Source organism: Rhinatrema bivittatum, chromosome 17 (genome assembly GCF_901001135.1).
Source record: "Rhinatrema bivittatum chromosome 17, aRhiBiv1.1, whole genome shotgun sequence".
NCBI classification, from domain to species: domain Eukaryota; kingdom Metazoa; phylum Chordata; class Amphibia; order Gymnophiona; family Rhinatrematidae; genus Rhinatrema; species Rhinatrema bivittatum.
The window spans coordinates 8,692,507-8,705,363 of record NC_042631.1 but is presented as its reverse complement, the minus strand read 5'-3'; the positions used below and the strand labels follow the sequence as shown (position 1 = coordinate 8,705,363).

Below are 12,857 nucleotides of genomic sequence, written 5' to 3'. Positions count from 1 at the left end.
ATCTAAAGTAAATGTGACGAGAGGTCAGTATACTGGTCCTAAGGATATCTAATTATATCACTAAACCCTTAAATTTACCCGGGTATATTCAGCAGCTGATTTATCTGGCTAAGTGCTGCTGAATATCCGGCTGAAATTATCCATGTAACTTTCCCCACTCACGGGTCCACTAAAGTGCACTCTCGTACGTGATGTGGGCCAAAAAATAACATTGTATTATTTGCTATTCTATGATATCAGAAGCACATTAAAATCCCTTGTAGTATTAAAGGCTTTTCTCTATGGGTCAGGTTCCAATAAACAACTTTCAAAATGGCCACCAAGCAGGGAAATACCTTGCCATTTTTGTCAGGAAGATATAATGCCACCGATGTCACACACATATACAGGTTTTATGCGAGCAAGTGCTACTTTTTTTCCGCACATAAAATATACAGGTGTATAATTAGTAGAATAAGTACACGTTTTCAGTGCATTGCATATATTTTTACGCTGGGTAGACATGTACATTTTATAATATGCACGTATCTCATACACATAGGTTATAAAATACTAATTGTAGATATCCTCATGGCCATATACACATGTTTGAAAGTTATCCTCATAGGTTTAATCTGGATAGACATCTATCTTAAAAAAAAAAAAAGTAATTTACATGCTAATCCTGCAAACCCCAAAACATTCAGTTGGTCATTTCAAGCCAATGCTGTATACATATAGTGCCCATCATATTTTATGGTAACACCTCTTATAGTAATGAAAAGCTCCTCTGTCTGAATGCTTATTACAGCTTGTACAAAGGCTGGATTTTGTGCCGCGATACTCCAATCCAAGTATCTAAAAGCAGCACACTAGGCAGGTTTTCAGGCTGTCCAAAATCCATACACAGGAGACACATCTGGATACAGCGGATCCAATTTAGCTAAGAACGAGCCAGAAGATTTGCATTTGAAAAGGTCAATTTGCATATGCGTTGGTTGTTCTTAAAATATGACCTGCTCACAGGCCCCAAAGGAGAAGAATTTAGCACCTCTGGTTTACTTGATATATTAACTCTTGCATTCCCTTCTTGTTTAAGTTCACAAGGATGAATTTGTTGGCTGTTTAACAAGGAGTGGATGTTCTAATCTTTACAAGATCACTCCTCTGTGCTGTCTCCCCATCCCACACACACCACTATTACAGGAACAAGGTTTTCTAATTAGTGAAAATGGTATTTTAGGCCAGAATTACTAATTGAGGTAAAAAAAAAAAAAGTGAAATAGTCCTATGAAGATTTCAATGGGGCAGAAGGAAAGGTTATGGCATGCCCCTTAATCTCATTACCCCTTGCCAATAGGCAGTAAGACAGGTTCAGTGACAATGTAAGAGTCTTACTAAATGTTGGCCATTTTAGCCTCAATTCTAAAGTCAGTATCCCAGCTATTTTTTTTTTTTTAATGTGCATCTCTCATAGCCCCCCTCCTGCCTTCTCTAGGCAATAACATCATCCCCTGTATATCTGCTTCTTCATCAATATTTAAATTTCCTTACAGAAACTCCTTGAGAGCTTTGGTCGGAATGTCCAAATGTTGCTAACCCTAGCATGAGGCGAGTGAATGCAAAAGGGGCTTCCCATTTAGAGAGGATTTTTTTTTGTATTTAAGGAATTGTTAACGTACATGAAAAATTAGTGAATGGGCAGCGGGTATGGTCGAAGACTCAATGGTTGGCGCTGCTGCTTGTAGTTTGAGCTAATTCTACCCCTTTTTCTGTGTCTTTTTCCACGTTTCCTGTGCACACACAGCTTTGACTTGCCAATAAAAAGGATTTCTAGGACTGACCTTTTATCCTATCCCCCTTGTGAAGGGGGATCTCTCCTTCTCCTTGCGGCTGATGTGGCTTCACGACAATAAAATGCCTCCCGGGCACGGCGCTGTAAAGCTTCCGTTTGGGTCCCTGATAATCCAAGGCAGAGACGGCTTCCTTGTTGGCACCGGAACTGAAATCAAAGAGCGCTAGATTAGATTCAGACAACAAGAAAATGCATCTTTTGCTTTCCAGCTCCTGAAACTGTAGGATATGTATTTTTTTTTTTATAGAGAGATTATGTCCAGACTTGACAAGAATTTTCCCAGAAATGCAATACGCGTGAACGTCAACACAATACTCGTGGAAGGGATACAGAAAAACACAGCGGCAATGAGCTCTGCATGGGAAGAAGAAATAGTTGGAGGCAAAGCTCTCAGGCTATCTGATCCAAACAAATCCTTCCACAGGCCATCAGTTTGCGGTTGAAATCCATGTCCAATAGAGCACATGACATGATGGGCCTTACTAGGATATTTCACACAGCGGCCAGCAAGTCTAATGCGCCAAGAGGACTCGCAATGCAAGATGTGCACCCAGGTCATGAGCCCCTTTGCAAGTTTCTTCCACAGATTTTGAAAGTTACCCAGCTCCTAAATGCCTTTAAAAAAAATTAAAAAATCTGTGATTTTCTATCCCGTTTTATGTGGGCTCTTTCCAGAAAGTAGGCCCCAGGACCGGATGAGCTCACGACAGCAGTACCTGGAAGCTCGGGATTCAGCTATCCAGACGCTCCTTTGTCACCCCCCTTTGTCCTCCACATGTGCAGCGCTCAAGGAAAGTGATGAGAAGCTCAAGCTCACCCACGACCCATTCTCATTCATACTATGGGATGCAAGTTGTAAGCTGCGATAAACAGTCTCTTGACTGGAATTTGCCGCCAAATAAATAAATATAAATAGTTCACTATTTAATCGAGGCCAAGAGAACTGCATCAGCACACTTAGTAGGCGTATCCTTTACTTATTTTTTTTTTTTTTGGGGGGGGGGGATTTATGGTTTATCATCAAATGCCTGGCGACAGGATGAACAATTGGCCCAGTGAGAGAGCGAGGCAACCCGTCACTCATCCTATTCTAGAGCTATTCACAGCACAAGATTTACTGTACAAAACAGAAAATGCCATTTGAAATAACTCTGCAATACAATTAGGCTTACCCACTAAGACTACTGTATGTCATATGGGTCTCTTAGCCTGCCGTGTACAAAAGTGTGATAATAAAGTACATCTCGTCATCCAAGGCACATCAGTTGGGGTGGAGCAGCCACTGGCATTAAATTGATCCTCTCTTCACATGCTCCATCAGCAAACCCCTATCACAAAATGATTTCCGGACAGTCCTCCAGGCTTTAATATTCGCAAGCACAGATTATTGCAACTCTACTTTTAGGCCTCCCTGCATCTTCCATTCATCCACTTCAAGTCCCCCAAAATGCAGCAGCAAGAATTTTAACTGGCAAAAAGAAATTTGACCATATCACTCCTATTTTAATTGAGCTACATTGGTTATCCATAGAATCCCGGATCAAATTTGAAACACTTTGCATCCTACACAGACTGATATATGGTGAATAGGTAGATTGGTTAAATACGGCTATTAGACTGCTTGTCCCACAAAGAAATCTACGTTCGGCAAATAAGGGCTTAGTATCTTTACCCTCTGTACACTCAGCGCAATTGAACCAAGTGAGGGCAAGAGCATTATCATTGGCAGGACCTAAAATCTGGAACATGCTACCAACTATGTTAAGATTGGAGACCAATTTTAAATGTTTAAGCGTAATTTAAAAACTTGGCTTTTCAGTGAGGCATACCCAGCTTGAGTTTACTGTGCTTTATGCTCCCATTCTATTTTTGTGTCTTTTATTGTTTTAGCCTGTCTCTGATTGTTTTTAAATATTTTTTATTTTCTTTTTGCTTTTGCTTTTATTTTTTTAGTTTATTATTAGGCCCGTTCTTCATGTTTCATTAGAGATATTAGTATTTTATAACTTTATCTATCTCTTGAATTTTTATTGTTGATTTCATGGTTTTTCTTTTTATGAATTGCTAGGCCACATTTTTTATATACATTTTTATTTCCATTTCTAATTGTTTTAATTTTACAAGAAAACTGTTATGATTGTATTTGTCTTAGTATCACGGATTACTCCTATTTCTTCTTTTATTATGTTGTAAACCGTTATGATGGCTTGTCTTAGTGACGGTATATAAAACCTAATAAATAAATAAATGCATATGAAGACAGGCAAAGGGAGGTGGGTCCCGTACCTCTTCCACAGACTTCGGCTCATGCAGCACATTACCAGTTCACCACAAAACTCTACAATCATAGCTCACCCACTCAGATTAAAACCCATTCCCTCCAAATCTGTGTAGCCACAACTGCTGCATGGTCCGGTCTGATATAAGCCGTCAAAAGTTTCCCCACATGGGCAAACGGGGCTGGCGGAGGCTATAAATTTTAAAAGTCCCCCCCATGGGCAAACACCCATGAAATGGGTAAACACCTATGTAATTCCCTTTGACAACTACCTCCTCCCCCCACCTTACCCCTCCTCCGCAAGCGTTGATGTGTTTCTCTATAAGATAGAGCGTGCAGTGTGCTCTCCAGGAGTTCCCCATTTCAGTACATTATCATGCTAGATTGCTCGTAGGGAATGTGGTAAAAGATATACTTTTAAAATGAAAGGAACATGCAGATGTCTGAGACAAATACTCCATGTTCTCATCAGTGGCAATCAGTGGCTGTCACAGCTGACCTACTTTTCTGGATAAGAGGCTGCAAATCTTTGGAACCCAGATACGCCAGCCTGTTACCACTGTGTCCTCTAAAAACGTATCAAACATATATATATATATATTTTATTTTATTTTTAAATTGAGAAACCGTAGACATTTGGTGTTTAATTAGTGTGCTAGGATAACTTTTGTTTCACACCTATTATTTGGGATAGCAAACTGGGTTTAATTAATTCCCACAAAGCCGTTTCTTCCTCTGTGCAGAGCGCATGCAGCGCACTCTTGCTTTGTCTCCAGCGGATACAGATTCATGCCATTCCTTACAGCAATATTTTTGTTTGCTTCTTTTTTTTGGTTTTGTTTTAATTCTGGCATGGAATTTCACAAAGACATGGAGTAACTCTGCTTAGAATCACAGATACAAATTAAACTACCCTGGACCTGAAACATTTTCAAAATCCACAAGGTAACAATTAGGTGGCAAAAGCATTAAATGGTATATTTCCATTTTTCTAGCCGTTGCCTTTTTGTCATAATTTGTGCAATATATAACCATCTAAATCATCTTATTCCAAAACCTCTACTTATTGCCAATGGTCAATGGAGAGTGCAAGGTGTTCCCACAATTTCAATTCTTAACTTTCCAATAAATAACAAACAATGCAATATGGTGCACATCTGTTTTCTCCTTTTGTCTAACAAACACTTATCTGGGCTATTATCAAACTGACTGCATTGCTGCAAAGTTTGTGGAAAATGGTATCTATTTTCCTTTTATCAGCAGTCTTTGCACCAATTTTCAAAGTAAAAGTAAGGGCAACTTTATAGTATGCGCAAAGAGCAAAGTATCTGCAGATGATTGCAAATATGGTTGCTGTGCCGGGAGCCTGACCCTGCCCCTTTCTGCAAGCCCCAGGACTTAAAATAGGCCCGGTGCGGGTAACCCTTTTAAAATCCGGCCCTTAGTGTCTTGGAGTACTGTTCCCTCTGCTGCTGATGCCAGCCTGCAAGTTTAATTAAACTTGGATAGAAAACCCTAATGTTAGAAACAGAATAGGATGCAATGCTTCTCCATTAACTTCAGTCAAAACAAATGAAATGCCATAATGAATGAAACAAATGATTTTTGGGAATCCAGAGTAAATGAAGCAAATTAAAAATGGCAACCAAACTGAAATAATGAACTGAATATTTTTTCCATGCACACCCCTAATGTCTACCTGACTCAGTTCATTTTGGGAAGATGGCTGCCTCTGCTTCTCTTCACTGTACCCACCGGCATCCCTGGTCCGGCATGGGCGATTGCGTTCACCATCTTTCTCCAGGAGTCACCTAGAGCGCACCCAGCCCTGTCCTTTACGTGCATCATGGTGGGAGCCTCGGGGGGGCGTCCCCACTGCATGATATCACTAGCTCTGGTATTTAATCTCCGCTCATGATTCCTTCTACGAGTTAGCAAGGAATCCTCCATGCTGATCTCTCCACATTACCAGATGCTCCCGCTCTGTGTACTCTCGCTCCAGGATGACTTGGGTACCCACTTCATGGGGGCCTTGCCTCACTCCTCCTTACCCTCTGGGGTTACCTCCTACCAACTAGGATGCCTAAGGTACCTGCTCCTCAGGGGCCTTGCCATGCTCCTACCTACCCTTGGGGGTTGCCAACTCAATACCAGGATGCCTACAGTACCCGATCCTCAGCGGCCTTGTTCATCTGCGACCTCCACTCCTCGGGGGTTCATTTCTACTTCAACTACCAGCATCAGATTGAGTACTGCCGCTCCTGTTCTGTCTCTGCATTGTCTCATATCTCTCTCCATAGATCCTCGGCCTACCCCACACCACTACCGGATCTATTGGCTTCTCGGCCTACCGCACTTTGCAGACCACTACCGGACCCTTCTCCCTCTTGGGACCTGGTGAGACTGTGGAACTGCCTCTTCCACCCTGCAATCTACTGACGGAACATTACCATCTGGTTCCTCCTCTCCTGCCTGGAGTCAGCACCCGTTCCTCGGCTTACCATCTATGTTGCAGTACAATAAAGCTAATTCTCTGTGTCCATCTCTGCCTTGAGCTAGCCTATTGCTGTGAGTCCCACAGGGCCCTGCCCTGTGGGAGGTGCCATCTCTTACAGCGACCAAGGGCCCACGCTTCAATGTCCAAAATACAACACTTGAACTATATTGATTTATGCTTATTATGTCTTGCTCTAGTTATTAGCCTGTCAGCTCAGGAATCCGTTCCACCTACTCCCACCCCGAGCCTCCAGAATGACAAAATTATCTATGTCCAGTGCCTTATGAAAGTTTTCCATCGGAATTACAATACATCCGCAAAGAAATGAATTATATACCCCTGCTGTCCCAACTCTCCAAGTTGGACCAGATATGGGTCTAATTCCTAAATCTCTTTGCTTTTGACTTTGAGACCCTCTGCCAATCCTTTACTGACTCAGATGGTCTCAAAGTCAGAGCAAAGAGATTTAGGTCCATTCAAAGGTGCTTTGGGTCCAAAGCAGTTCGATAACCCAGGCCAGTTCAAACTCTCTTCTTTTTCCAATGAGTCTGAACCTAACCTGAAAAATCCTAAGGTAATACTTTGCACACAATTGTAAAACTCTCTGTTGGATTACTCCCTGATAATTATGCTGTTCAATTAGCAGGACTGACTTCATCGTACAGTTGTCCCAATATCACTTAACATTACACCACATCATCATGTACTTCTAAATTAGACCTTTAAACTGAAACACCCTACTTTTAGCATTATTTCTTGTATATAGAGCAGAGTAAGGAAACATGCTACCAGAGAAGCAATGCTATTTACCAAGAGGATGACAAAAGCTGGCCTTATTCAATAAAAGGTTTTTCTCTGCTGGAACAGAAATCACATTGTGACGGGGTCTATGTCCCAAACCCGAGAGGTCAGTTAAAACCCCGGAACCAAAGATCCAGGAGAGGGGGGGGGAAGGAAAACACAGCAACACCAAGCTAGGGATGTCCCCTGGTTCCTTCCCCAGATGATACAAGGACAGAAGAACCACGGGTGTGGGAGGTTAAGGGTGGGACTTCCCTGGAGCCAATCAGCTGGCAGAGGAGGAGGAGTTTCCACAGGATAGAAAGGACTCCCTAGTAGAGCAGTGTCAGTCTCCTGCTGGGGACTGAGGAGGAAGGATCGGATTACCTGTTTGCGCTAGGAGACTTTGACACTGGATATTCCCCGACCGTGTGAAGAAGGACTGCAACAACCATCACAAAGGTGGTGAGCTTGGGGATATAAGGACTTCTGTTTGTTTGGGCTTACGACAAGGATACTTTGCCAGAAGAACTGCCAAGCGGGTGGTTGTATCTGAGGGACGAGGAAAAACATCCCGAGAGAAACGGTGGGAGGTGGCAGTTAGGCCCAGTGGGGCCAGACTTTTGAACATTGGACTTGAGTTGTTTGAGATGAACCTTTGAAGCCAGCTTTCAGAAATTAAGTTGCTGGCTCAGTAGGGAAGGCATCTGCCTTTCATCCAGGTGGCGAGGGTTCAAATCCCACCTGAGGACTTGTAAAGAGAAATAACTTTAAAACTGCTATTTGAGTTTCCGAGTGGCCAGGGAAGCACGTTCAGGGATTGGACCCTGATATTGGATGCAATTGATGGTGTGTGGACCGGTGAAAGCGTCACACACATCCAGCATATATATTTGCATTATATAGAAACAGATTGTCTTCAGAAAAGGAGAAATTGGATCACCCAATGCCAATTACTAACAGCTTATAATTACTTTATCTGTGGTCTTCTCCTTCCCTCTACCACTAAACTCCCTCGGTGTCTATCCCAGGAATACTTGAATTCTGCCACTCTCTTGACTCCAATATCCTCTTTTCCAGATGTCCCATCACCCTCTTAGTGAAAAAGCCTTTTCTCACATTCCCTTTGCACTTCCCTCCCTTCAATTTCATGGCATCTTTCTATGGAAAACGCTTCCTCCTGATACTTTATTGGGTATTGAAAGGTTTGTATTGGGTATTGAAAGGTTTGTATTGTACGTATCTCCTCGTGTCCTTCTCTCTCATCTTTAGCTGCTTCAGTCTCTCTGTCTGTGGTTTAGGAGGAAAAGGTTGCTATATCCAAAATTTGATATAAAATAAGGATGGGGATCTTATTCTTCATAAGCAAGCCAAATTTCAATAAAAATTGTTTGGTAGTTTTTAAGTTTCAAAAGAATGAAAACACATTGATCAGCTCATTTTTCCAAATGTTTCTGACTTGTCTAGCTCAAAGATGGGAAATAGATTTTACAGATAAATTTCCCCTAGGTTAAAAATTATGTCCATATTCACTAAAGACAATATCAGTTAAATACAGGGGGCTGGGCCCAGTAGTAGCTGCTAAACAGATGGTCCAGATGCAATTCCAGACCTTACTCCAATGCCTCCGTCCAGCCAAGGCTGGGAATGAAGTGGAGGGAGTATTCACAGTCCCTAGGAAGAATAGCCAAGAGCCATTACTGTGAAAGCCAAGCTGCCAGGGAGGCATGAAAGGGGGAAAATATATTAGCCTTTGGCCCCAAAAACAGAATAGGAGGGATCAGAGATTGTTAATGGCTTATGTGCTGATGTTCTTAATATATATATTCTTTTGGGGGGGCGGTTTGTTCTTATCTCATGTTATGCATTACTTTTCTGTTTTCTTTGATGTCTAATTCAAATGAATTCTATGTTAGTCAATTTACCTTTTTGGTTTCTGTTTTGATACTGATATGCTTTTACTTGTAGTACATCACTTTAGTTGAATTATTCTCTTCAGATAAGCAGTTTATAAATGATTACATTTAAAAATCCTAGTAGCTGCAAACGAAGGCTCATTGGTGCACAAAGGGGAGCTGCGTGGGTCTGGAAGTCCAAAGATCAGCCCCATTAAAAGCTGTCAGCCAGTAAAAATAAGTGAGTGAAGCTGCTCGAGAGAGAAAGGGGGCACAGATCTTGTGCACTATATGGCTTCATGGCAGATACTGACCCAGAAAAATTGTTCCCCGATTTAGCTATTGCTTTGTACAGTCCATCCTCAGACCATCACATAAATGAAATGGATACGATTATCTGAACTGCTGCATGTAACACCTGTAGCACTTCCTATCACTGACTACATAGCAGCTGCCTCATTGGTGCATAGAAACCGAGAATAGTTCCAATGCAACAGTTTTGCAATGAACAAGCGCCGGAAATCATGTTCCATAAAAGAACAAATACATAAGGAGTTTGTTTTTATTCACCACATAGCAATTATACTTGAATTCAGAAAAATGACAAAATAAAATTACTTTTCTGCTAAGTTGCACTCAAGTGTAAAAGCACAGCTCATTACAGACAGGCAAGGATCCCAATTTGCCTGCTGCCACATTTAACTGTGCCAACTTGGCGACAAGTGTGCAAGTACCAAAGAAGTCCCTAGATTCGAGGAAAATCTTCCATCGCTATAAGCAATGCTCAGGGCTAAATCTTCCAAAGCTTGGGCACCAGCTAGCTGACAAAAGCAAAAATATGGACATCAACATGATTGCTTAGCTACCCAATTAATTTTGGAAGACACATTAAGCTTTTACCACAGGCATTCAAAGCCAAATGTCCAGAACAGTGGGGGGTCTAAGTGTATGGCCTTTGAGGGACACTGCAAGGTCAATATGACATAAATCTGCATCTTCCAGGATTTTAAGAATTCAGGTTTTTAATAGGCTACACAACCAATTTAGGCATCCAATCTGATATTCAGATAGGATTCTGCATGTGCGATATTCAATGAAAATCTGTTCTGTTTTCTGTGGGTGTGGGGTTGTGAATTTTAAATTTCACTGCTCAGCTTTTGAAAACATACCCTTCAGTTATCAACAGGGATCTAATTAAAATCACAAAATTAAAAAAGATGTTTTTGAAAAGTACAAGGACAGAAAATCGAGACTCGGATGGAGACTTACAGGAGGTCATTCACTCTATCTTCATCAATAAGCACCAAGTGGCTGAAAACACTTTGCACAGTAAATTATTCAGTGTAACACTGCAGACCACAGGATTAATTCTATTTCTTGGAAGATGGCTTGGTCATCCATCACTTTTGTGTGCTTTAAGGACATCCCCTGGTCTTCTGATTAATTTTCCTTATATAATAAGGACGACTACAGAGATGGTGTATGTTTCCACTACTGATTTTCTGTTGCTGCATTAAAAGTTTGGTGCTCTTAAACTTGTAACTGTGAGAACATTCTTTTCTATAGAAACATTTTTAACAAACTTAAAAGGCCTGGAAAGGCCATTTCCATAGAAATAATATTACTAGGTCACTTGATTACAATTAAATCCATGGATATTTTCCTCCTATGGCTTTCCTTGCATGTGATATGTTATGTTCTTAGCTTTTTGCAATACATCTGTTGTATATCTTTTATTTTTGTTATTCTGACCATCTATATACCATTCCTCATTGGTCCATTGCTCTCCGTCCTCACACCACATCAGCTACTCTTAGGAGCCCCAGTGGAAGGCACTTATCTAGTAAACTGCATTATAGAGTGAAACATTTTGGCCGGCTGCGGGAAGGCCCCAGCACCAGCCTCACCTACTCTGAGCGGCACCGAAGCCACAGCACGCTGCTGGGACCTCTTGCAGAAGGGACGCCACCATCGCATGCTGAGCTGGTTGCGCCACACCTCGCCCTGGGCGTGTATGTGCATGCACTCCTCCTGCACTTATAGGTCCCGTGATAGGAGAATCTTGCCGGCCCTCCCTTGATCACATCAGCACAGCTGCATATTTAATCCCCAGCATCGCTCCAGCCCAACGCCTTGCAGTGCAAGTTGCTACCTTTCTTGCCTCATTGCCCTCCCCTTGCCCTGCCTTTCTGTTGCCTTTCCCAATCTGCCCTTAGTTGCCTGTCTTGGTCTGATTCCCGGATACTGACCACTCATCCTGATCCTTGCTTGGATACGGATATAGACTACTCTTCTGGTTTGCTCACTGCCTGCCTGACCTAGGCCTAGACCAGTATGCCCTTGCTTGCTGCCAGCCCTGACCATTGCCCATGACTTGACTTCATCGTACTGCTCCTTATGGGACTTTTACCTATATCCTACCGGCCCCTGGAACCCAAGGGCTCAACCTGTGGGGAATGGGTCTGGTACAGGTGAAGCTCCAGCTCCGGTCCACCAACTATCAGCATGGGCCTAGCTGGTTTGCCTGCTAGGCTGCATCAACCATGCCACGGCCCAAGGACTCACATCCATGACACAGAGAAGAACGTAACCATAGGTTTTAAACTTCCCCAAAAACCTCCAGTTGCAGCATAGTACAGAGCAAGAAATGCACAGGTCACATAGCAAAGGAGAGCAGAGTGCACTTGAGAGACACACCATAGGCAGCAATCAAACAAATGACGTAGCAAAATCCATCAGAAACCTTCTAGAACAGTGGTTCCCCAACCTGTCCTCACATACCCCCCCCCCCCCCAAGGTTTTCATAATGTATGCAGTATATATGCATGAAATATATTTGCATACAATGGAAGCAAATACATCTCATGCATATTCATTGTGAATTATCATGAAAACCCAACCCAATAGGAGGAACCTGAAGACAAGTTTGGGAACCACTGCAGATCTCAAACATCACTAAACTAATGCACCACCACCACTTTCACATTCAGAACATGTCGTTTAAAAATATAAAAAGGCAATAAAGCAAAACCAGGAATACTGGTAGAGATTCTTCACTGGGTCATGTTCTAGGGAATACTTATTTAAGATTTGCTTTCTTTTTAAACAGAAGGAAAATATTTGGCATTGTTTCATGAATCCAAATGAGTAAGACATTCAAAGCTTGCCATTATACAATCTAGACTTAATTTATTATTTAAAAAAAAAAAATGAACTCATGACATTGTCAAACTGTTCCTGTGATGGTATCGATCTTAACGATGGTATAGAAAAGATTTTAAATAAATTTGGAATACAGTGGGGTCAGTAATAGAAAGCCCTTCAGTTTTGCAGAAACTGGAAACAAATTTGTTTATACAAGGTATCAGAAGCCTGTAAAGATAAGGATGTGTTAACTAGCCTGGGGAACTACCTTCCTGTTAAGTCAAGGAAGAAACAGCACAGACAAACACAGCAGAGGAATTAATTTAGCACTGCCATATTTTTAATCACAAAGTGTTGTTTCTCAAGATATAGGATGCAGCTGTTGACAAAAATGCTCTCTGTAGATCTTCAAGGTATATGCTGTCTTGG

The 12,857-nt window shown here is 41.9% G+C and overlaps 1 protein-coding gene across 9 annotated transcripts in view; it reads right to left on the bottom strand.

Annotated features, from left to right (window-relative positions):
• The window catches only part of SHANK2 (SH3 and multiple ankyrin repeat domains 2), a 544,106-nt gene that overhangs the window by 289,689 nt on the left and 241,560 nt on the right, over positions 1-12,857 (bottom strand). For all 9 annotated transcript variants that reach the window (XM_029582906.1, XM_029582904.1, XM_029582897.1 and 6 more), the window contains one exon: positions 1,824-1,981. In XM_029582906.1, coding sequence (XP_029438766.1) covers positions 1,824-1,981 — 158 coding nt within the window. The remainder of the gene's footprint in view (positions 1-1,823; positions 1,982-12,857) is intronic.